Source organism: Chiloscyllium plagiosum, unplaced genomic scaffold (genome assembly GCF_037043375.1).
Source record: "Chiloscyllium plagiosum isolate Xiang-an unplaced genomic scaffold, Cpla_swu_hap1 HiC_scaffold_31, whole genome shotgun sequence".
Classification (NCBI taxonomy): Eukaryota; Metazoa; Chordata; class Chondrichthyes; order Orectolobiformes; family Hemiscylliidae; genus Chiloscyllium; species Chiloscyllium plagiosum.
The window spans coordinates 5740412-5765363 of NW_028270169.1; the positions used below are offsets into that span (position 1 = coordinate 5740412).

The 24952-nt window shown below is 50.5% G+C and overlaps 1 protein-coding gene across 1 annotated transcript; it reads left to right on the top strand.

Moving 5' to 3' along the window:
* The first annotated feature begins 3869 nt into the window (after nt 1-3869).
* Nucleotides 3870-24669, top strand: LOC122563856 (ribosomal protein S6 kinase-related protein-like). The gene is made up of 12 exons (XM_087977163.1): nt 3870-4134; nt 5718-5978; nt 8375-8458; nt 10483-10551; nt 11876-11945; nt 15296-15403; nt 16582-16622; nt 17450-17477; nt 19589-19678; nt 20160-20248; nt 21021-21134; nt 21549-24669. The coding sequence occupies exons 1-12, from the start codon at nt 4108-4110 to the stop codon at nt 21777-21779; spliced, it is 1212 nt and encodes a 403-aa protein (XP_087833289.1). The 5' UTR covers nt 3870-4107; the 3' UTR covers nt 21780-24669.
* The last annotated feature ends 283 nt before the right edge of the window (nt 24670-24952 follow it).

Consider the following 24952-nt stretch of genomic DNA (forward strand, 5'->3'; position numbering starts at 1 on the left):
ACAAATTCACCTGCACTTCCCCACATATCATCTATTGCATCCTCTGCACCCGATGTGGCCTCCTCTATATTGGGGAGACAGGCCGCCTACTTGCGGAACGTTTCAGAGAACACCTTTGGGACATCTGGACCAACCAACCCAACCACCCCGTGGCTCAACACTTCAACTCCCCCTCCCACTCCACCAAGGACATGCAGATCCTTGGACTCCTCCATTGCCAGACCATAGCAACACAACGGTTGGAGGAAGAGCGCCTCATCTTCTGCCTAGGAACCCTCCAACCACAAGGGATGAACTCAGATTTCTCCAGCTTCCTCATTTCTCCTTCCCCCACCTTGTCTCAGTCAAATCCCTCGAACTCAGCACCGCCTTCCTAACCTGCAAACTTCTTCCTGACCTCTCCGCCCCCACCCCACTCCGGCCTATCACCCTCACCTTAACCTCCTTCCACCTATCGCATTTCCAACGCCCCTCCCCCAAGTCCCTCCTCCCTACCTTTTATCTTAGCCTGCTTGGCACACTCTCCTCATTCCTGAAGAAGGGCTTATGCCCGAAACGTCGATTCTCCTGCTCCTTGGATGCTGCCTGACCTACTGCGCTTTTCCAGCAACACATTTTCAGCTCTGATCTCCAGCATCTGCAGACCTCACTTTCTCCGAAGGGGTTTGTTTCCATGCTGTATTACTCTATGTCTTCACAGAGCTATATCGAACCATTTCGTTGGTATATATCTTTGTAAAGTAAATGTTTGCCATTGTGGAAAATGTTTTGTACTGTGTTCAGAAGTGTCTTTAACATAACAGTAAAGGTTACTGTGAAGATGGTCTTCAGGAACAGTTACAGATGAACACAACTGCAGAAATCTCATTTTCTCAATTGGCAAGTCTTATGAACAACGAGAGATTCCACATTTGTGATGATTTACCTTCAAATTAGTGAAGAAAATCATGCAAACTCAATTTGAAAACAATTTAATTTGTGCTTACACCTGTAATTGCTTGCATTAGCCTGGTCAATTTTAACAGAATGAGCCTAGTTCAAACAAATACAAACTTAATGGGAATCAAGGCCCGATATGGGTAAACTGTGATGATATTAAAGCTGGATAAAACACCGGTCCAGCCTCGGTTGCAGCACAGTGTCCTGTTTCAGGCACCACTTCAGGAAAGATGTGAGGACATTAGAGAGTGCAGAAAAGATTCACAAGAAGGAGTCCAGGGATGAGTAGCTTCAGTTACATAGAGAACTTCAGAAGTTAGAACTTTTCTGCTCAAGTTAGAAGTTTTCCTCAGAGAAAGTTGAGAGGAGATTCATTTGACAGATATCATGGAGGGTTTGGACAAAGCTGATCACACTAGCAGAAGAATCAACAATGAGTAGGCACAGATTTAAGTTAATTGACAATTTAAGTAATGGTGTTACAAGGATAAATGTTTTCAGTGGAACATGCTGCCTGAAAGGCTTTCCAAAGGGAATTTGATATAATCTGAAAAGGAAGAATTTGCGGAGTTTTTGAGGCGATACAGGAAGTGACCACCAAGATGATGGGCTGAGTTGCTGGCTGTGCTGGACCCATTCTGAGATTCTGTAGCCTATTTCTATTGCAGCAGGAAAAGCTGAGAGGAGATTTAAATTACTTTGGATTTTGATGAACAGCAAAGAACGAAAAGCCATTTTCTCCAGTCAAAGGACTTCAAGAGATATCAATTGCAAATTGTCAGTAGCACATTGAGGTGAAGATAAATCCATTCACACAGAGGTGGCATACTCTGGCACCTATACTAACAGAAATCATATGTAAAAAAATTTCAGTTTGGAAAGCATAATTATTAAACTTTTAAGTAATGAAAGACAGGAAGATTTGTATTTGACCACAGGACATTGAAGAGGCTTGGACAGACAATCACATTTGTAATAAAGGAGCTGCTGGATTATTGAGAGGAGCCTAAGGCAGTGAGATTCATCTCAGATTGATATCAGATACCGAACAGCACGGAGCATTTGGTTAGAAATTGCTAACTTGTCAAACCATATTCCCACTGTTTGTGCTGATCTCTACCATTCACTCGTAACCTATATTACCATCATTTATTTCCAGAGTTTAGGCCATCTTCCATTCACACAATATCAGATTAGAAGGTCAGCAACCCTATTCACAATGTATGGGACCCTGTACCCCTGTGAGAGTCAGTGTGTGTGGGAGCTGTCCAACAGTGAGAGCCAGTCATGTGTGCCACCATATCCCAGTAAGAGTCAGTGTGTATGGGACTGTGCCCCAGTGAGGATCAATGTGTGTGTGTGTGGGACCCCACTCCCCAGTGAGGGTCAGTGTGTGTGGGACCCCACGCCCCAGTGAGGGTCAGTATGTGTGGGATCCTGCACCCCCAGTGAGGGTCAGTGCATGTGGGACTGTACCCTAGCGAGGGTCAGTATGTGCAGGACTGTACCCTAGTGAATCAGTGTGTGCGGGACTGTGCCCCAGTGAGAGTCAGTGTGTGTGGGACTGTTCTCCAGTGAGAATCAGTATGTGTGAGGGACTGTATCCCAGTGAGAGTCTGTGACTGTACCCCAGAGAGGGTCAGTGTGTGAGGGAAGTTATATACATTAGTCTGAAGCAACCAATAAGAAACAGGACAAAATGATCACTTTTAAGATGGGAAACTGAATCAAGTGGAATATCGCAAGGATTAGTCCCTGTTGCCTTGATTGCATTGTTGATAAATTGCCAATAGATAGGAAAGCAAGTTGTGAAGAGGATACAAAGCACCTGCAAAGAATTGATTAATTGAGTTGACACAATATTAGATAGTGCACAATGTGAAAAATCAAAATTGTTAATTTTGGCAGTAATTGAAATTTTGCAGATTATTTTAATGAAGGAGGCTGCTAAGTGCTTGTGCATGAATAATTAAAATTAGTATGCAGGTCCAACAAGTCAATAGGAAGGTAGATGGAATGGTGAACAAAAGAACAGCACTCCAAAAACATGTACTTCTAAATAAACCTGTTAGACTATAACCTGGTGTTGTGTGGTTTTTAACTTTGACTTTTATTATGGCAGTTGGACACAAAAGTACTACTGAGAAGTCTTGCTACAAACGTACAGGGCAGAGGTGGGACGGGAGCTGAAGTTCTGTGTATAGGAGGGATAGCCACCCATAAGATACAGTGAAGAGAAGGTTAACTTTCTGGATTCCTGCAAGGAAGTGTTTGTCCTCTGACGAAAGGTGAGAAGGTTGGGTTTTTATTGAGTGGAGCTCAGAACGATGAGAGGCAATCTATTGTAGGGGACCTGGTAGGGATGATGCGGAGAAGATGTTTCCCCCTCTTTGAGGAATCTAGTTCAAAGGGCCTCCATTAAAAAATAACAAGCCTCCCGTTTGAAATGGAGATGAGAAAGAGTGTTTTTTTCTCTTAGTGGGTCACTGATCTTTGGAGCTTTCTACCCTAGAGGGCAGCGAGTCATTGATGATACAGTATTGTAGGATGGATTTGTCAACATTATGACCTACAGATTGAAGGCATAATCAGACCAGACATGGTCGTAATCACTGATAGCACAGATTCAATGGGCTGAATGGCCTTATTTTGTCCCTGTGAAGAATAGGGTGACGCTTCCCAAACACTAACATAGATTTCCTGCTTATTTATCACAGCGGGATCTTTCTGTGCATTTATTTGTGTTTGAATTTCCGGTGACTCCACTTCAAAACCTCCGTAAGTAGAAACAATATTTTGAGACATCCTGTTAGTGACGACGGCGCCACCAAAATGCAGTTCGTCCCTCTTAAAACCTGTACGTTTCATCACATGACCCGTCCTGCAGCAACACCTGAGTCCTCCAGTATCCCAGCGTGCAGTGGGAGACTGGTCCTCCAGCATCCCAACGTGCTGCGGGAGACTGGTCCTCCAGCATCCCAGCGTGCTGCGGGAGACTGGTCCTCCAGCATCCCAGCGTGCAGTGGGAGACTGGTCCTCCAGCATCCCAGCGTGCAGCGGGATACAGGTCCTCCAGCGTGCAGCGGGAAGGTTATCGGCGCCCGGCCTAGATTCAGGGCTCTCCGATGCGGGTTATGTGAGAAACCCGCGGTCGGGGGGACCCGGGTGATGGCCAGTGGACGGACTGCGGCCCGGGTAAGCGGTCTATTCCCCCCAACCCTCCGGTGAGAGACCCCGGCTCCCGACAGGACGGCCCTCTACGGACCCGCCCATGTTTTCCCGGCCACGCCCCCCGTCGTACCCCCTGATTGGCCCCGCCTCCTCCCTGATTGGCCCCTCCCCCTGATTGGCCCCGCCACCTCCCTGATTGGCCCCTCCTCCCTGATTGGCCCCTCCCCCTGATTGGCCACGCCACCTCCCTGATTGGCCCCTCCTCCCTGATTGGCCCCTCCGTTACCCAACCGGGCCCCGCCCACACCCTGTCGGTCCTGCCCATATGTCCCAAGCCCCGCCCACATCCTCGAAGACCCCGCCCAGACCAATGGCCCCGCCCCCCATTATGGGCTGCGGCGGTTCTGCCCGACGTGCTGGTGCTGGCTCTCTGTCAGGGTAGTCCCGCTATCGCCCCCAGAACCTTCTTCCTGTGACCCTGTCCCCTTTTCATCCCCACCTGAAGTGGCTGCCCCTTTTTATCCTGAGATCATGTTCCATCTGTAATGATATAAGGTTAAATGGGACTATCTCTCTGGACAGTAATGTAATATTAATGCATTGTCTTTGGGTGGGGGTGAAAGCCATGAGAGAATGCGGATAGGTATCCATTGTAATTTACATTTCATTTAGATGTTACTCCCCTGCTATTGTCAAGTTAAACTATCAATTCAATCTCTTCCATTCAGAAGTGCTTTCTGGGAGAAAGTGAGGACTGCAGATGCTGGAGATCAGAGCTTAAAAATGTGTTGCTTTCTGGCCAGGGGTATGTCACACCTGTATTGTCTTGGGAAAGCACTGAATCAGGAATAAAAGCAAATTACTGCGGATGCTGGAATCTGAAACCAGGGTCAGTTAGACTCAAAATGTCGGCTCTTTTCTCTCTTTACAGATGCTGCCAGACCTGCTGAGATTTTCCAGTATTTTCTCTCTTGGTTACTGAATCAGGAAATCTCCTGCATAAGTGTTCTCCAGGATTAGCACATTAGCATTTGCATTATCTCGGAATATGATCTCATCCTGACATTGTCCCTGGAGTAACATGTGACTGAGTGACGGGGGTTGTCTTAAGTGGCATGTGACTGTAGTGGAGTGGCCAGAGCATCTGCAAGCATTGCAACTGATCTATATAAAGGAGATGTGCTTTCTGTGTTCAGAGCCTCACTTTGACTCAACCTAGTGTGCTTGTAGGGTGGGGGGGGTCACCTATCTTGTACAAGCTTTAATAAACTTCCACAGTTTGCAGAAGTTGGTGTGTGTGAAACCACAGGAAGAGAACACATCTGCAATTCCAACAAATCCATGTGCAGTTGCAGCAAAACTTCTTTATTGCTGTAAATAAACAACAATATCCCTTATGCTTCCTCACTGCTTACTGAGTCTGTAATTTAGCTGAAATCAAAACATTAATTGCTGCAGGAAGTGAAGAATGTCCAGCTTCCAACATCCACAGTACTTTGCTGTTATTGACTGTCTGGTGACTTACAGTCTTCCTCTCTGAGAGTTAGTATGGTCTGTCCATTTCCCTAACTCCCATCACCTCTGTTTCTCACTGGTTCACATTGTAGGGAGGGAGTGCCACTGAAAATTGTGCGTCCATCTCAAAATGGAAGAGCGTTTTGTCCAGAGTGGGTTCCTCCCTGTCCAGCCTGTGCCCCCTGGACATGTTTCAAAGAGCTCAGAAGAAGTCTGCACTACCACGGAAGATCCTCAGGGATCGGGCCCAGTCCAACATCTCCAGAAACACGGAGTGGCCGTTCCCCCAATTCATCTCTCTCTTCTTTCCAGTATTCACCTTCCGATCACAGCGGCTGGAGCAGGAATTCCAGGTATCTTTCCATGAAGATTTCAAACCTCCTATCAGCTTTGTCTGCAGTTTAATAATATTTACTCAAAATTATATTGATCAAAGTTTTTGTCTTTTTAGGGAAGAAAACCGTGTCTCTCAATGTCTTTCTGTTTTTATTAAACAAACTGCTTGAACAAAATTCCCTTTGACATGATTTGTGGTCACATATCCAGACCAATCATCATTGTAACTTCCTGTGGAAATAAATTCCATTTAACTTTTCTATCAAAAAGTTAAAGTTCTAAATTGTAGCAAGGTTGGGAAACGGGGAGCCTTCAAAAATGAGATAACAAGAGGCCAGAGGCAAAATGCTCCTGTTAGGGTGAAGGGCCAGGCTGGTAGGTGTAGAGAATGCTGGATGACTAGAGAAATTGAGGTTTTGGTGAAAAAGAGACTGAAAAAAAAAGAGGGACATGGGTAGTGTGAATATTTTCTCTCAGGTAGGTGAGTTCCAAACCAGAGGGCATAAGTTTAGGATGAGAGGGGAAAGATTTATAAGAGACCTAAGAGGCAACCTCTTTGCACAGAGGGTGGTGCGTGTGTGGAATGAGCTGCCAGAGGAAGTGGTGGAGGCTGGTACAATTACAACATTTAAAGGTTCAATTTATAGGGTCAACTAATACCTGGGCACTAGTTTTGAGGGTCTGAAATTCATGCTTGAAATACCATATTGTTACCAGAAGTCAATTTGATCGCATAACTAATCCCAGGTAAAGAAGAAAAACACAATGCAGAGGAACTTCGATTAACCAAATATCATGTTATCTGGCAAGATTACAAGGTTCCGAATCTCGGCTCAACTGTGTTATCTGGAATTTGATTATCCGAACAAAATAATCCCCGCCCTTGTCCTTCAGATAATCGAGGTACCTCTGTAAATTACGGTAAAGGTGTAAACCAGATGTAAACCAAGAGAAACCGGAGTGGGTTACTGGGAGTAAATGTTATTTATACCTTTATTTATATATTTATACATTACTGGGAGTAAATGTTATTTATACATTTATTTATACATTTATATATTTATACATTACTGGGAGTAAATGTTATTTATACATTTATATATTTATACATTACTGGGAGTAAATGTTATTTATACATTTATATATTTATACATTACTGGGAGTAAATGTTATTTATACATTTATATATTTATACATTACTGGGAGTAAATGTTATTTATACACACCGGAATGAAAATTGAACATGTCAAAGATTCTTTGAAATCCTGTAAAAATCACACTCTTCAACATGGTCACGGCCTGGTATAATGGCACACTTAAAATGAGACATTTATTAAAATCTGAATGTGTAAGCGTCTTAAACTTTCCAGCCAAGTTCTTCCGTTTCCCTCCCATTTCCTCTCTTTTGTTATGAACCTCAGCAACGTTAACAAATTTGTTAAAGAATTAAAGATACATGTAACTAATATATTTCTCTTTAATTCGGGTATAATGGCACAATTAAAATGATTAACTTGTGAATGATATTATTTCTTGGATGTATAGTGAATAAAATGCGCTAGGTACAAATAGACTTAGTACCGGTCTGAATGAATGAATGTTGTCGTGAGCCAAGTGGCCTAAGTAGAGTTATGAGTGAATGAATAGAGATGCAATAATAGTAAACAGAGGGCAATGAGTAGAGTTACCGATATGAATGAATGAATGAATGGTATTTCATTTAAGTGGGATAATGGGAATATGCAGTTTCCTTTGTAAGAGGTTTATAATACGATATATTAGGGATGACTTTTACACGAGATATATGGGGTGTAAACATCACGGTGTAGTTTCAAGCTCTGGCCACTAGATGCTCTCCCAGTTCTGGGATCATTTTATTTACCCAAATACATCAAAAATGCATCAATTCTCTGACTGCAATTTCCATAAGTTGTAATAGGAACTGTGGGGAACTGCTGCAGTACGTTGTGTAGATAGTTCACGCTGCTGCTCCGGTGTGTTTGTTGCACAGGTACTGACTGTTGAAGGAGCCAATCAGATGCAAATAGTGCGGTGCTGGAAAAGCACAGCCAGTCAGGTAGCACCCAAGGAGCAGGAGAGTTGATGTTTCAGGCATAAGCCCTTCATCAGGAATGTGATGCCTGCCAGTCAGCAGGCTGGTTTGTCCCAGTAGTGTCAGGCTTCTTGAGTTTTGTATATTGAAATGTTACAAGCATGATGGCATTATTGATCAATTGGGCAGTTGATCACTTATCAATCAGTCATCAACAACAGAGTTCGACTTGAGGGAAATTTCCAGTTTTGAAAAGAAATTCAATCCAAACCGATGTGCAGCTCCCAGTTTCCAACCCCTCCACAAGATGGCATCAGACACTCTGGGTCACTAAATGTTGTTTGTGTCTCTCCTGCTCAGGACATTGAGCTCATCACCAAAGGCTCCATTGGACCGATTCTGAAAGTCTGTAAAAGGACCGATGAGCAGACCTACGCTCTCAAGGTAATTATCGATACAGGTTCATACAACAGTATTAAAAACATCGGGGTCCCACAGCATTGAGGCTGGGGACCTTGGCATTGTGGTTTATATAAACGACTGGGCGGCTCAGTGGTTAGCACTGCTGCCTCCCAGCACCAGGGACCCGGGTTTGATACCTGCCTTGAGCGACGGGCTGTGTGAAGTTTGCACATCCTGCGTGGGTTTCCTCCGGGTGCTCCGGTTTCCTACCACAGTCCAAAGATGTGCAGCTCAGGTGAATTGGCCATGCTAAATTGGCCGTAGTGTTCTGGGATGTGTAGGTTAGGCGCATTGGTCAGGGGATATGTAGAGTAATTGGGTAGGGAAACAGGTCTGGGAGAGTTGCTCTTCAGAGGGTTGTCGTGGCCTTCTTGGGTCAAATGGCCTGTCCCCACACTAGGGATTCTATGGTAACCCCCCCAGGACAGGGACAGCACGGGGTTAGACACAGAGTAAACCTCCCTCTACATCAACCACTCCCAGGACAGGGACAGCACCGGGTTAGACACAGAGTAAAGCTCCATCTACACTGTCCCCCATCAAACACTCCCAGGACAGGGACAGCACGGGGTTAGACACAGAGTAAAGCTCTCTCTACACTGTCCCCCATCAAACACTCCCAGGACAGGGACAGCACGGGGTTAGATACAGAGTAAAGCTCCCTCTACCCTGTCCCCCATCAAACACTCCCAGGACAGGGACAGCACGGGGTTAGATACAGAGTAAAGCTCCATCTACATCAAACACTCCCAGGACAGGGACAGCACCGGGTTAGATACAGAGTAAAGCTCCCTCTACACTGTCCCCCCATCAAACACTCTCAGGACAGGGACAGCACCGGGTTAGATACAGAGTAAAGCTCCCTCTACACTGTCCCCATCAAACACACCCAGGACAGGGACAGCACGGGGTTAGATACAGAGTAAAGCTCCCTCTACACTGTCCCCATCAAACACACCCAGGACAGGGACAGCATGGGGTTAGATACAGAGTAAAGCTCCCTCTACACTGTCCCCATCAAACACTCCCAGGACAGGGACAGCACAGGGTTAGATACAGAGTAAAGTTCCCTCTACACTGTCCCCATCAAACTCTCCCAGGACAGGGACAGCACGGGGTTAGATACAGAGTAAAGCTCCCTTTACACTGTCCCCATCAAACACTCCCAGGACAGGGACAGCACGGGGTTAGATACAGAGTAAAGCTCCCTCTACACTGTCCCCATCAAACACTCCCAGGACAGGGACAGCACGGGGTTAGATACAGAGTAAAGCTCCCTCTACACTGTCCCCCATCAAACACTCCCAGGACAGGGACAGCACGGGGTTAGATACAGAGTAAAGCTCCCTCTACACTGTCCCCATCAAACACTCCCAGGACAGGGACAGCACGGGGTTAGATACAGAGTAAAGCTCCCTCTACACTGTCCCCATCAAACACTCCCAGGACAGGGACAGCACGGGGTTAGATCCAGAGTAAAGCTCCCTCTACACTGTCCCCATCAAACACTCCCAGGACAGGGACAGCACGGGGTTAGATACAGAGTAAAGCTCCCTTTACACTGTCCCCCATCTCACACTCCCAGGACAGGGACAGCACGGGGTTAGATACAGAGTAAAGCTCCCCTTATCAAACACTCCCAAGACTTGCACAGGACAGGGACAGCACGGGGTTAGATACAGAGTAAAGCTCCCCTTATCAAACACTCCCAAGACTTGCACAGGACAGGGACAGCACGGGGTTAGATACAGTGTAAAGCTCCCTCTACACAGTCTGTATGATGTCCTTCACCCTTGAAGTGTCCTTGTGTGCAGTGACTCACTCCAGCCTCCTGATTTGGTTTTGGAATGAGTTTAACAGTTCTGGAACCGGGATGGATTGCATGTTGAAACTTTTCACTGACTTTAGTCACAGTCTGCTGTGGATTGATTGTTTCAGATGTGGTCTCGATGTAATGAATGATGTTTTTGTTCTCGGTCACCCTGTAAGCTGTGCTTTCCCCACAGGTACTGCTGAAGACAGAAATACTTCGACAGCAAATGCTGCAGCAGTGTAAAGAGGGAGTCACTCTTCAGGTAAGGAGGCCTCGTCCAATCAGTGTGTACGGCATTGCCCCTCAAACCCCCCCCACCTGCATCCGCAATCCCTCTTCACCACCTACCCCCCCCCCCCCCCAACCCCACACCGGGTCACCACACTGTCCCCACTCCCACTCCCTGTACTGCCCCCCCCCCACCCCCCCACGGTCTGTATCTCCTCCACACAGCAGTGGCTACTCCCATGATTGAGGGAAGCGAGGGGATGGGGTGGGGGAGGACTGGCTGGGCAACTCTTTCGTTCACTTCTGGGATGTGGGTGTCACTGGCTGGGCCCAGCATTTATTACCCCATCCCTAGTTGCCCCTTGAGAAGGTGGGGGTCAGCTGCCTTCTTGAACCGCTGCAGTCCGTGTGCTGTGGGTTGACCCACAATGTACTTAGGGAGGGAATTCCCGGACTTTGACCCAGCAACAGTGAAGGAACGGCGATATATTTCCAAGTCAGGACGGTGAGGGGCTTGGGAGGGGAACTTGCAGGGGATGGTGTTCCCATGTATCTGCTGCCCCTTGTCCTTCTCGATGGAAGTGATCATGTGTTTGGAAGGTGCTGTTTAAGAAGTCCTAGTGAATTTCTGCAGAGCATCCTGTACGTAGTGCACACTGTAGATAAACTGATCACGTCATCATCATCACTCCCTCTTTCTGCATTTGGATCTCATCACTTTTCCACCTTACAGCACCTCGCTCTGTTCCCATCTAGTTCCCCACCACACCGTTCATCCCTCTGTTACATCTGATTGCAGTGACAAACTGTAAATGTAACCAGGCTGTTCCCAGCGTCATACCAGAAGTTAGGTTTTTGTAAAAGATATGCACTGTTCCCCAATTTACGTAACATTCAGTCCAAGCTTGATAGCAAGACAGACCAAGTTTCTGTACGCAATAAGAATTATAATTTATAATGAGCAATTCGACTATAGCTACAAACAAACAGATATAAACCATTGGCACAAATAACGCAACTAACTAAAACTCTAATCACTTGTAAATGTCCCCCTAATATATGCTCACAAAGCAGACTGGAACACTAGAACTGTGTCCCCCCCAGGAAGGTTGGGGACCATTTGGAGCTCCCAGAATGAGCTGAATTACTTTTGTAAAAGCTGAGGTTCTCTAACCCATCTCCTGCTGCCCCTGTGATCCTTGCTCCCACCCTGTAACTCCTGTCGGAGCATCCTGCTGATGCTTCAGCTGGACTTGCCCAACCCCCACCCCGACCCCCACCCCCACCCCCACCCCCACAAGGTGAATGTGCCTCAAGAGCTATTTGTGGACATGTTTCTTTCTCGTTCTCCTCCCCAGAAGCAGGTCCACCATCCGTTTGTCCAGGGCTTACGGGAATGCTGGCAGACCTCACGCCTACTCTTCATTAGTGAGTTCACCAAACGCAGCAGAGGGTCCCATCCTCCCCACCCCCTGCCCCCCCCCCCCCCCCCAGGCCAGTCTGCTTGTATTTAATTGTGCTGTGTGTAGCTACTGGCCTGTAGGCTCCCAGCTCCTACTGTTGCTCCTGCCAGTTTACACAATCTGTTCCAAACACACACCTCCTCCCCCTCTCTCTAGTATCATTGTGGATAACATGAACCCTCTCCAACAGGCTCCACTTCTGAAGGAGTAGGATTGAGAGGGGCTGGATCAGTTTTGGAGTCACAGCAATACAGACCATCCTTAAACTGGAGTGATCCTGCCTTCCCCCACACTCTCAGACAGTACACTCCAGACCATAACCCCTTGGGGAGGCAGGTTCACTCGAAAGGTTAGGGTTTGGAGTGTACTGTCTGAGAGTGTGGGGGGCAGGTTCACTTGAGGGGTTAGGATCGAGTGTACTGTGAGGGTGTGGGGGGGGGGAGATTCACTAGAGGGGTTAAGGTCTGGAGTGTACTATCTGAGTGTGTGGAGGGAGACAGGTTCACTCGGGTTAGGATCTGGAATGCACTGTCAGTGTTGGGGGGAGAGGTTCACTTGAGGGGTTAGGGTCTGGTATTTACTGTATGAGAGTGTGGGGGAGGGGGAGGTTCACTCTAGGGGTTAGGGTCTGGAGTGTACGGTCTGAGAATGTGGGGGGAGGGGGAGGGTCACTCTAGGGGTTAGGGTCTGGAGTGTACTGTCTGAGAGTGTGGGGGGAGGGGCAGGTTCACTCAAGGGGTTAGGGTCTGGAGTGCACTGTCTGAGAGTGTGGGGGGAGGGAGGTTCACTCGAGGGGTTAGGGTCTGGAGTGTACTGTGAGAAAGTGTGGGGGGAGGGGCAGGTTCACTCAAGGATTGCACAAACTATTGTGGTATTCCTTGGCATTTTGAAGGTTAAAGGCTCACTTGTTTGACAATATCAGGAATGTGAGGGTTTGTTGTGTTAGATAGACAGGAACTGTTTCTGACTGGGGAGTCTGGGACGTAGGTGGTAGTGTCTACAAATTAGAGCCAGATGTCGGGGGTAAAGTAACGAAAGATTTCTACACACAGCATATGATAGAAATGTGGAACTCTCATCCTCAAGCAGTGATTAATGGTTCATTTTAAATCTGTGATTGATAGGATTCTGCTAAACAAAGTCATTGTGTGATATGGGGCAAAGCCAGATGTATAGATTCAGGTCAGTCAAGTTCTCATGGAATGGGCAAACACACTTGAAGGGGCAGAATGTCCTCCTTTTCTGTTATAATGAGGAGGAATTCAGAACTGGAGCTTATTCACAATGGTGAGGAGAGAAGACGTGTGTGTGCGCGTGCAGTCTGGGTGGCATAGGTGTGTCTGTGTGTGTGTGTGTGTACATACATGTCTTTGCATACATGTATGTGCAGGTATGCGTACATGGCTACGCTCAGCCCTCACTTAGCATGGGGTGCTGCAGACAAACCTCCTGCAGAGGAGGAGCCTGATATCTGCAAGAGGGAATGACAGCATCTGGAAGAAGCTAAAATTAAATAATGTTGAAACAAAGTGAGGCAAGGAGAGGGCAGCAGGTGGCTGGGCAAGGGCCCAATAGCTGGCTTGTTCCTGCATCTCTGGCACCAGGAAGGAGAATGGAGGGGAAAGATTCCGAGTCTGAGAAAGGAAGAGGCTTTTGGGAAGGGGCAGAGAGAAGTGGTTCCAGGGATGCTGGGTTTCCAGAGAGATGAGGGTAGCGCTCAGGAGAGAAGGCTGAGACAAAGAAATATCGTCGCGGTATCTAATATCACAAAGGGTTTTGTCAGGGTGTCTACTAAATGGGTGGTGATAACCAGACAGGGCACAGCTTTTATAGTGACCAGCTAAAAAAAACTGAAATGAGATGAGAATAAACGTCTTTATACAATTTGGAAAATACTATCCGATGAGCTGGTTAAAGCACAATCACTGGCAGCAACAGAGGGAATTGGAGGAATATTTAACAGAGAAATAGGTACATGTGCATGGGGAAAGACAGAGAAGAGACACTGACTAAAGTACTCTCCAGTAAAGCCAGCACTGATTAATTGGGCGAAATGGCTTCCTTTGCTTTTGTTCTGGATCAGAACAAACCCCTCAAATATAGTCATCGAGCTGTGTAGCCCAGAAACAGACCCTTCCATCCAGCTAGTCCATGCCGACCAGATATCCCAACCCAATCTAGTCCCACCTGCCAGCACCCGGCCTATATCCCTCCAAACCCTTCCTATTCATATACCCATCCAGGTGCCTTTTAAATGCTGTAATTGTACCAGCCTCCACCACTTCCTCTGGCAGCTCATTCCATACACGTACCACCTTCTGTGGTCCCTTTTAAATCTTTCCACTCTCACCTTAAACCTATGCTCTCTAATTGTGGACTCCCCCATTCTGGGGAAAAGATATTAAATAGATAACCTAGGTCTTAATGTTTTTCTTATTTTAAAGGTAAGTGTAAGGTGTTGCATTCCAGATGCAATTCAATTGGTCAATAACTTGACTGTAAGCAAAATACCCTTTATTTTTATACCACAGTTAAAATACAGACAAATAAAAACAAAATAATTGGCATAACTGTAATTCTATCAAAATGCTTAACAAAATAACATATATTATTAACTATTGTGAACTGTTCCAATATGGTAACATCCAATAAACACGCCCTGAGCAAAGACAAATTCAGTACAAGAGATTGTCTCACATGCAGTTCTAGCAAGACAACCCCAGCTTTTTCGGTAACAGAGAGAGGAATTAGAGCTTCCACATCCAGCATCAAGACCCCAGCAACTGCAGAAAGGTAAAACTAAAAACCCCAGTTCTGTGGGAACTTGATCCCACCCATTCAGGCTGCTTCTATTGTTTCAACTTAATAAGGAAATAAATCATGGCCTCACCAGCTCTTTACCTTCCTGCTTTGAGCAGACCACTCGGCATCTCTGTCTCAAATTTTCTTTATGGAACAAAGGCCCAAAGTACCCCTCAATGTCATTGTATTGAGATACGATGATGTTCTGCAGTTTGTCTCTTTGGCAGATCGAAGACAGTACTGAGGTTGTGAACTTTGCTGTCTGTGCTGAGCTAGCTTTATCCTCACATTTTTCACCAGAAAAAAGACAAAGTGTGCTCAGAAGCCAGGGACATCTAACAAATCGAAATGAGGGTTGGATTCCATTCTGCTGTGGTTTGTGTGAGTGAGATCCCAGCCCGGAGTGATTCCTGAAATATCTGGTGGTGATTCTGTGACAGGCTGAACGTTCAGCTGCCCTGTCCATTTTATGTCCACTGGCAGTGACTGTTCTCCCTCTGATTGGTCCTGTAGTGTTTGATTACCACAGCGCTGGAGATCTCAACATGCTCTGGAGAGGCTGTCACCCACTGGAAGAGGACACAGTGCGAGTGTTTGCAGCCGAGTTAGGTTCCGCTATCGGTGAGTGCACGGGGGGTCACCTCAGCTACATTCATATGTCACCGCGTGAGAGAAGCCAACCCACAACCTGGAGGGTCAGTGCTGAGGAATTGCCACACTGTTGGAGGGTCAGTGCTGAGGGAGTGTCGCACTGTCGGAGGGTCAGTGCTGCGGGAGCGCCGGACTGTCGGAGGGTCAGTGCTGAGGAAGCGCCGCACTGTCAGAGGGTCAGTGCTGCGGCAGCGCCGTACTGTCGGAGGGTCAGTGCTGCGGGAGCGCCGGACTGTCGGAGGGTCAGTGCTGAGGGAGCGCCGCACTGTCAGAGGGTCAGTGCTGCGGCAGCGCCGCACTGTCGGAGGGTCAGTGCTGAGGGAGTGGGCACTGTCGGAGGGTCAGTGCTGAGGGAGTGTCGCACTGTCGGAGGGTCAGTGCTGCGGGAGCGCCACACTGTCGGAGGGTCAGTGCTGAGGGAGCGCCGGACTGTCGGAGGGTCAGTGCTGAGGGAGCGCCGCACTGTCAGAGGGTCAGTGCTGCGGCAGCGCCGCACTGTCGGAGGGTCAGTGCTGCGGGAGCGCCGCAGTATCGGAGGGTCAGTGCTGCGGGAGCGCCGCACTGTCGGAGGGTCAGTGTTGCGGGAGCGCCGCACTGTCGGAGGGTCAGTGCTGCGGGAGCGCCGCACTGTCGGAGGGTCGGTGCTGCGGGAGCGCCGCACTGTCGGAGGGTCGGTGCTGCGGGAGCGCCGCACTGTCGGAGGGTCAGTGCTGCGGGAGCGCCGCACTGTCGGAGGGTCAGTGCTGCGGGAGCGCCGCACTGTCGGAGGGTCAGTGCTGCGGGAGTGTCGGAGGGTCAGCGCTAAGGGAGTGGGCACTGTCGGAAGGTCAGTGCTGAGGGAGCGCCGCACTATCGGAGGGTCAGTGCTGAGTGAGTGCTGCACTCAGGGTCAGTACTGTAAGTATCCCTTTATCGATGCCACAGTAACAGTTTACCTTCACATTATCAGAGTGTTTTCTGTGGTATGTGGTTGAGCACCGTTGGTTACTGCACATCCTGTGTTCCAACATTTTCTGCACTTCAAAAGCATTGCATTGGGTTTTAGTGCACTTTGACATGCCCTGAGGTGATGAAATGTATGAGAGAAATGCAAGTTCCCTGTTTCTGTTGGCTCTAAATATTTTGTTTATTTTTATCTTCATCTGTAGGATTCCTCCACGATTTCGGTGTTATTCACCGGGATGTGAAGGTAGGAGTTCTCTCTGTTCATTGTCACGTCACTGCAGGGTCCAAGCTGTAGGGGCTACACTATAGGTTGGAGATGAGTCAGACCGCAGGTACCCTGTCCACCATCTACAAGGCACAAGGCAGGAGTGTGATGGAATACTCCCCACTTGCCCTGGATGGGGACAGCTACAACAACACTCAAGGAGCTTGACACCATCCAGGACAAAGCAGCCGCTTGACTGGCACCACATCCCCAAACACCCACTCCCTCCCCCACCGACACTCAGTAGCAGCAGTGTGTACCATCTACAAGATTTACTGCAGAAATTCACCAAAGATCCTCAGACAGCACCTTCCAAACCCACATCCACTTCCATCGAGAAGGACAGGGGCAGCAGGTACATGGGACCACCACCCCCTGCAAGGTCCCCTCCGAGCCCCTCACCATCCTGACTTGGAAATATATCACCGTTCCTTCACTGTCGCTGGGTCAGAATCCTGGAATTCTCTCCCTCAGGACATTGTGGGTCAGCTCACAGCACATGGACTGCAGCGGTTCAAGAAGGCAGCTCACCCCCACCTTCTCAAGGGGCAAGTAGGGATAGGGCAGTAAATTCTGGGCCCAGCCAGTGACACCCACATCTGATGAATGAACGAGTATGTGAGAAATAGGCAGGTGATAAGGGATTTGCAAGTTGAAGGTTATAGGAGGGAGGGCTGGTCTGAATGATGTCCCTCTGTGCCCAGGGTCTCTGAATGTGTCAGCATCAGATTGAGCGCCTTTGATGTTTTGGTGCACTTACCTGTTCAGGGCTCAGACGTTAAACTTTGAACTTTGCCCCTTTACAGATGGAGAATGTTCTTCTGAATGAACGAGGTAAGCAGGAGTTTTCAGATTGATTTCACTCCCAATGCTGTGATACGTCACTGGCTGTAGTGGGCAGGTATAACAGAGCATTATAAAATAGAAACCAGAGGCCACCATGGAGGTCCCACCTTCTCGACCTTTCCCCTGGGCTGGGGTGTGGTGACCCTCAGTCTGAGGAGGGAACAGACCTACCGTCCTCTGGGGAAATGGCAAGGTGTAACAGAAACTGCAACTGAGCAACCTGTACTCTGAATACCTTCCTGATCGTTTTCTATTCATTCCAGAACTTTGTCCCTCCCTATTTTTCTCTCTCATCTCCTCCAGTCCCTCAAAGATACCTGTGCTTCTCTCATTCAGCCTCTCACACAGCCCTCGTTGTAATCACTTTGCTGTCAGTGTCTTCACCTTCAGCTGCCTAGGCCCCAAACTCAGGTATTCCCTCCCTAATCCTCTCCACCTCTCAGCCTCTCTTCCCTTCATTCAGTTATTCCTTCAATCTCCTTCTGTCATCAATATCCCCGAATATCTGTCTGTTTGGCTCAGTGTCAACATTTACTTCGTTATCGCTCTTGTCTAGCTCCTTGGAGTTTATTCCATTCAAGGCGCTAGAGGAATACAAATTGTTGTTAGAATCACACAATAGTTCCAGCACAGAGAGAAGCCATTTGATCTGTCTTTTCTGGACTGTACCTCAGTGAGAGTAACTCTCCTCATCTCACATCCCTTCCTTTTACCAACAACCTCGAGATAATGGTCCAGTTCAGTCTCCAGAGCCTCCAGCAGTCACTTGGGCAGAGCAGTTCAGAACCTGACCAGTCGCTCTGTGAGAACGTTTATTCACATTGCTCCCTGTGCCGATGACCTTCAACCTCTGCCCCTCTAGTGTTCGAGCCTCCCACCAATGGGAACACTGTCTGCTCTGAGGGAAGCACAGGGCTGCGGAGAGTAGGCTTCAGGAAGTTTAGGTTCAGGACAAAAGCAACAACCTTTTTTTAAATCAAATCAGTTCTATAGCAATAAATTGATATGTTCAGTTGATGAGTATTTCATGAAACTGACATTTAATCATCTCTCCTCTTTCTCCCTCTCCCCCTCTCTGTCTCGCTCTCCCCCTCTCTGTCTCCCTCTCCCCCTCTCTGTCTCCCTCTCCCCCTCTCTGTCTCCCTCTCCCCCTCTCTGTCTCGCTCTCCCCCTCCCTGCCTCGCTCTCCCCCTCCCTGCCTCGCTCTCCCCCTCCCTGCCTCGCTCTCCCCCTCCCTGCCTCGCTCTCCCCCTCCCTGCCTCGCTCTCCCCCTCCCTGCCTCGCTCTCCCCCTCCCTGCCTCGCTCTCCCCCTCCCTGCCTCGCTCTCCCCCTCCCTGCCTCGCTCTCCCCCTCCCTGCCTCGCTCTCCCCCTCCCTGCCTCGCTCTCCCCCTCCCTGCCTCGCTCTCCCCCTCCCTGCCTCGCTCTCCCCCTCCCTGCCTCGCTCTCCCCCTCCCTGCCTCGCTCTCCCCCTCCCTGCCTCGCTCTCCCCCTCCCTGCCTCGCTCTCCCCCTCCCTGCCTCGCTCTCCCCCTCCCTGCCTCGCTCTCCCCCTCCCTGCCTCGCTCTCCCCCTCCCTGCCTCGCTCTCCCCCTCCCTGCCTCGCTCTCCCCCTCCCTGCCTCGCTCTGCCCCTCCCTGCCTCGCTCTGCCCCTCCCTGCCTCGCTCTCCCCCTCCCTGCCTCGCTCTCCCCCTCCCTGCCTCGCTCTGCCCCTCCCTGCCTCGCTCTGCCCCTCCCTGCCTCGCTCTCCCCCTCCCTGCCTCGCTCTCCCCCTCCCTGCCTCGCTCTCCCCCTCCCTGCCTCGCTCTCCCCCTCCCTGCCTCGCTCTCCCCCTCCCTGCCTCGCTCTCCCCCTCCCTGCCTCGCTCTCCCCCTCCCTGCCTCGCTCTCCCCCTCCCTGCCTCGCTCTCCCCCTCCCTGTCTCGCTTCTCCACCCCTCTTTCTCTGTATCTGTCTCGCTCTATTTCTCCCTCTCCTTGTCTCTCCCACTCTGTTGCTGTCTCTGTCACACTCTCTCTTTCTCCCCCCTCTTTCTCTGTCCCACTCTGCACCCCCCCCCCCTTTCTTTCTCTCTCTCTCTCTCTCTCTCTCTGTCTCTCAGGTCACCTCAAGTTGACGGATTTTGGCTTTAGCCGCAGACTGTGTCGGGGAGAGAGGGCTTACACCATCTGTGGAACCATGCAGTACATGGGTAAGGGCACCAGCCTGGAGTGGTGGGGGAGGGGTGTCGGGTTCAGGCCACAGGGTGGTCTGGGTCGGGGTCCCGGGTCGGGGCCTGGGGCCTGGGTCCTGGGCCTGGGGCCTGGGGCCTGGGCCTGGGGCCTGGGCCTGGGGCCTGGGTCCTGGTCCTGGGCCTGGGCCTGGGCCTGGGCCTGGGCCTGGGTCCAGGACGGGTCTCTGGTGATCAGGGATACCTGCTGCAGGACTGTTGTTGAGGTCCGACCGGAGCTGGTGGTTATTGAAGGAAATATCGGGGTCAAACTGTAATTGGAGGGTGTGGGGATGGAGAACAGGGAGATAGTAACAGGAACAAGAGGGAATTTTGGGCTGGATTTGTCTCGGTATTGACAGAGTGTTTTACCGTACAGCTCTGGGTAAGTGGGCCGTGTTGATTTCGGATCCTCACAGTAGTTTCTCGAGTTGCTGATACCTGACCTGTTACTGGTTCACAGCTCCTGAGGTATTACAGGGTGGTCCGTACGGCCATGCAGCTGACTGGTGGTCCCTCGGAGTCCTCCTCTTCGCTCTGCTCATTGGCAAGGTAACAACGTGGCAGTGTGGTGTTCCAGGCTGAGAGTACAGCCTGGGCCTCCGAGGGCATTGTCAGTCAGAGATTCTGGCTTTGTTACTCAGAGGATCGGACACTGCCTCACCACTGGCTGAGCCTTGAGGGACCGAACTCCCTTCGGGGGCTGGGAGAGTGTGGGGGGGAGATAGGGAGAGTCCCTGGGACGGTGGGGGGAGACTGGGGGGGGAATGAGGGGCCCGGCGGGGGTGGTGGTTGGGGGTGTGTGGGGAGGATGGAGGTTGGTGGGGGGGTGGCGTATCCTGGGAGGGGGCAGGGGAAATGGTGAAGGGTGTGGGGGAGATGGGGGTGTGCCGGATGGGGTGGTGTGTTGGTGGTAGATGGGGGGCCTTTGGAGGGTGCCTGGGAGGGGGGAGGGCTGTGGGGGAGATGTTGGGGGTGGGGGGATGGGAGAGAAACTGAGGAAGGTGGTAGCCAAGGGCTGGGGCTTGGTTTGGGAGAGAGGGAGGGAACATGGATGGATGGGTTAACAAACCTTCCTGTACCTCAGACTCTGAGCTGAGCAGCATTTACCCCTGCTCAGGCTCTGTCCCCCATCCCCATCCCCATCCCCAACCCACTCCCTCCCCATCCTGCTCCCTCTCTATCCCACTCCCTGTTTCCACGCCCCCCTCCCCCATTGCCTGGTCAGGGTTGTGTTTGGAGTCAGAGTGCGGTGTTGCTGCTGGCCTGGAGTGGTAGCCTGTGGGGTTTTGGTGCTGACTTGGTTTCTGTGTCTGACCCTCAGTTTCCAGTTGAGCCACAGTGTGATCACACCTCGATGCTGCTGAGTGTGGAGCGCACAGACATGAAGCCACCATCCTGCGTTGTCAGCCAGGCCCTCAGTTTCCTGCTCACAGAGGTAGGTCACACTCACCACCATCTTCCTTTGGTAATCCTCCTCTTCCATTCTCAGTGCAGACCCAGCCCTCACGGTGATCCCCTCTCCTCTCCCAGTCTCCCATCCACTGCACCCTGTGTGTCACTGACACCCCCTCTGGCTCTGACCCTCACTCAAAGCAAGAGCAGGGCAACAGAACACTGGCAGCTGGCTCACTGAATCAGTGTTTTCCCTGGCTGTGGGGAGGGTGAAATATAAACTTGAGGAATTCTGTCTGCACCGCCCCTCCAGCTGAATTGCCTGCTGGTGCCCTCGACGGTATCACACAGCTGCTCCATATGGTGAGGACTGGTCAGGGAGGGGGAGGAGAGAAGGTGGATGTGCGGCCACACTGGGGCTGCCCTCCGTCTCACCCTCTCTCTGCTTCTCTTGCAGCTTCTGTGTAGAGACCCTCAGCTCCGTTTACACCATCTCGATGTGTTCAGTGAGCACCGTTCCTTCCACGGTCTGTCCTTTGATCCGGAATCACTGCAGAAGCTGCCCCTGAAACTTCATCTTTCCAACGATGAACCCTCGACTCCAATCAATCCTGATCCCAGTCTCTTCAGGGGCTTCGACTATGACCTGCTCCATCTTACAGGCTGTCAGGGGCAGGACATTAGATAATGTGTCCATCTGTCTGTCCCTCTCCTGATTGCTGTCGGAAAAGGTCGTTTCTCAATCACTGTCACTAATGTGCATTGCCTCATTCTGTCCATCCTCGCACCCTCCCCCTCTCTCTCTTTCTCTCTCTCTACATTCCCCGCCTCACTCCCTCGCTGAAAGAATGTGAGAATATGTCTGTCTTCTCCTTGCCTGTGTTTTCCCATGCTGTCTTTCTGCTCCACCTTCCCTCCCCTCTGTTACCCCACGCTTATCCTCAACTCTTGATCAACCCCTGCCCCCCCCCCCCCCCTCACTTCCTGGCACTGTCAAACCCTCAGGATGTTGCTTCCCAGATCTCTGATCTTTGTGTTTGATATTTCTTTTGTATGGGATTGTTTTGGAGCTCAAGGTAAACTAGAGATCCCATCATCTGGTACGGACATGTCGGTCGCAGTATAACCCTGGGGGACAGTATTGGTGGGGACAGGTCTGTCAGCGTATCACACTGTGGTACAGTACTGGTGGGGACAGGTCTGTCGCTGTATAACACTAGGGTACAGTACTGGTGGGGACAGGTCTGTCGCTGTATAACACTGGGGGTCAGTACTGGTGGGGACAGGTCTGTCGCTGTATAACCACTGGGGTGCAGTACTGGTGGGGACAGGTCTGTCGCTGTATAACACTGGGGTGCAGTACTGGTGGGGACAGGTCTGTCACTGTATAACACTGGGGTACAGCACTGGTGGGGACAGGTCTGTCGCTGTATAACACTAGGGTACAGTACTGGTGGGGACAGGTCTGTCGCTGTATACCTCTAGGGTACAGTACTGGTGGGGACAGGTCTGTCGCTGTATAACACTGGGGGACAGTACTGGTGGGGACAGGTCTGTCGCTGTATAACACTGGGGGACAGTACTGGTGGGGACAGGTCTGTCGCTGTATAACCACTGGGGTGCAGTACTGGTGGGGACAGGTCTGTCGCTGTATAACACTGGGGTGCAGTACTGGTGGGGACAGGTCTGTCACTGTATAACACTGGGGTACAGCACTGGTGGGGACAGGTCTGTCACTGTATAACACTGGGGGACAGTACCGGTGGGGACAGGTCTGTCACTGTATAACACTAGGGTACAGTACTGGTTGGGACAGGTCTGTCGCTGTATACCACTAGGGTACAGTACTGGTGGGGACAGGTCTGTCGCTGTATACCACTAGGGGACAGTACTGGTGGGGGACAGGTCTGTCGCTGTATACCTCTAGGGGACAGTGCTGGTGTGGACAGGTCTGTCGCTGTATACCACTAGGGGACAGTACCGGTGGGGACAGGTCTGTCGCTGTATAACACTGGGGGACAGTACCGGTGGGGACAGGTCTGTCACTGTATAACACTGGGGAACAGTACTGGTGGGGACAGGTCTGTCGCTGTATAACACTGGGGTACAGTACTGGTGGGGACGGGCCAGTCACTGTATAACACTGGGGGACAGTACTGGTGGGGACAGGTCTGTCGCTGTATAACACTGGGGAACAGTACTGGTGGGGACAGGTCTGTCGCTGTATAACACTGGGGTACAGTACTGGTGGGGGACAGGTCTGTCGCTGTATACCTCTAGGGGACAGTGCTGGTGTGGACAGGTCTGTCGCTGTATAACACTGGGGTACAGTACTGGTGGGGACGGGCCAGTCACTGTATAACACTGGGGGACAGTACTGGTGGGGACAGGTCTGTCGCTGTATAACACTGGGGAACAGTACTGGTGGGGGACAGGTCTGTCGCTGTATACCTCTAGGGGACAGTGCTGGTGTGGACAGGTCTGTCGCTGTATACCACTAGGGGACAGTACCGGTGGGGACAGGTCTGTCGCTGTATAACACTGGGGGACAGTACCGGTGGGGACAGGTCTGTCACTGTATAACACTGGGGAACAGTACTGGTGGGGACAGGTCTGTCGCTGTATAACACTGGGGTACAGTACTGGTGGGTACGGGCCAGTCACTGTATAACACTGGGGGACAGTACCGGTGGGGACAGGTCTGCCGCTGTATACCACTAGGGGACAGTACTGGTTTGGACAGGTCTGTCAGCGTATCACACTGGGGTACAGTACTGGTGGGGACAGGTCTGTCACTGTACAATACTGTGGGACAGTACTGGTGGGGACAGGTCTGTTACTGTATAACACTGGGGTACAGTACTGGTGGGGACAGGTCTGTTGCTGTTTAACACTGGGGTACAGTACTGGTGGGGACAGGTCTGTTACTGTATAACACTGGGGTACAGTACTGGTGGGGACAGGTCTGTCGCTGTTTAACCCTGGAGGACAGTACTGGTGGGGACAGGTCTGTCGCGGTATACCACTAGGGCACAGTACTGGTGTGGACAGGTCTGTCGCTGTATAACACTGGGGTACAGTACTGGTGGGGACAGGTCTGTTGCTGTTTAACACTGGGGTACAGTACTGGTGGGGACAGGTCTGTTACTGTATAACACTGGGGTACAGTACTGGTGGGGACAGGTCTGTTGCTGTTTAACACTGGGGTACAGTACTGGTGGGGACAGGTCTGTCACTGTATAACACTGGGGTACAGTACTGGTGGGGACAGGTCTGTTGCTGTTTAACACTGGGGTACAGTACTGGTGGGGACAGGTCTGTTACTGTATAACACTGGGGTACAGTACTGGTGGGGACAGGTCTGTTGCTGTTTAACACTGGGGTACAGTACTGGTGGGGACAGGTCTGTCACTGTATAACACTGGGGTACAGTACTGGTGGGGACAGGTCTGTTACTGTATAACACTGGGGTACAGTACTGGTGGGGACAGGTCTGTCGCTGTATACCTCAAGGGTACAGTACTGGTGTGGACAGGTCTGTCGCTGTATAACACTGGGGTACAGTACTGGTGGGGACAGGTCTGTCGCTGTTTAACCCTGGAGGACAGTACCCCAGTGTTACACAGCGACAGACCTGTCCCCACCAGTACTGTCCTCCAGGGTTAAACAGCGACAGACCTGTCCCCACCAGTACTGTCCCCCAGTGTTATACAGTGACTGGCCCGTCCCCACCAGTACTGTACCCCAGTGTTATACAGCGACAGACCTGTCCCCACCAGTACTGTCCTCCAGGGTTATACAGTGACAGACCTGTCCCCACCAGTACTGTCCCCCAGTGTTATACAGTGACTGGCCCGTCCC

Bases quoted from the DNA above. Each gene is read 5' to 3' on its own strand.
- LOC122563856 (XM_087977163.1), top strand. From the start codon at position 4,108: ATGGCCAGTGGACGGACTGCGGCCCGG. The intron at 16,623-17,449 runs GTAGGAGTTCTC...GCCCCTTTACAG, and splicing joins TTATTCACCGGGATGTGAAG to ATGGAGAATGTTCTTCTGAA. The intron at 21,135-21,548 runs GTAGGTCACACT...CTTCTCTTGCAG, and splicing joins TCAGTTTCCTGCTCACAGAG to CTTCTGTGTAGAGACCCTCA.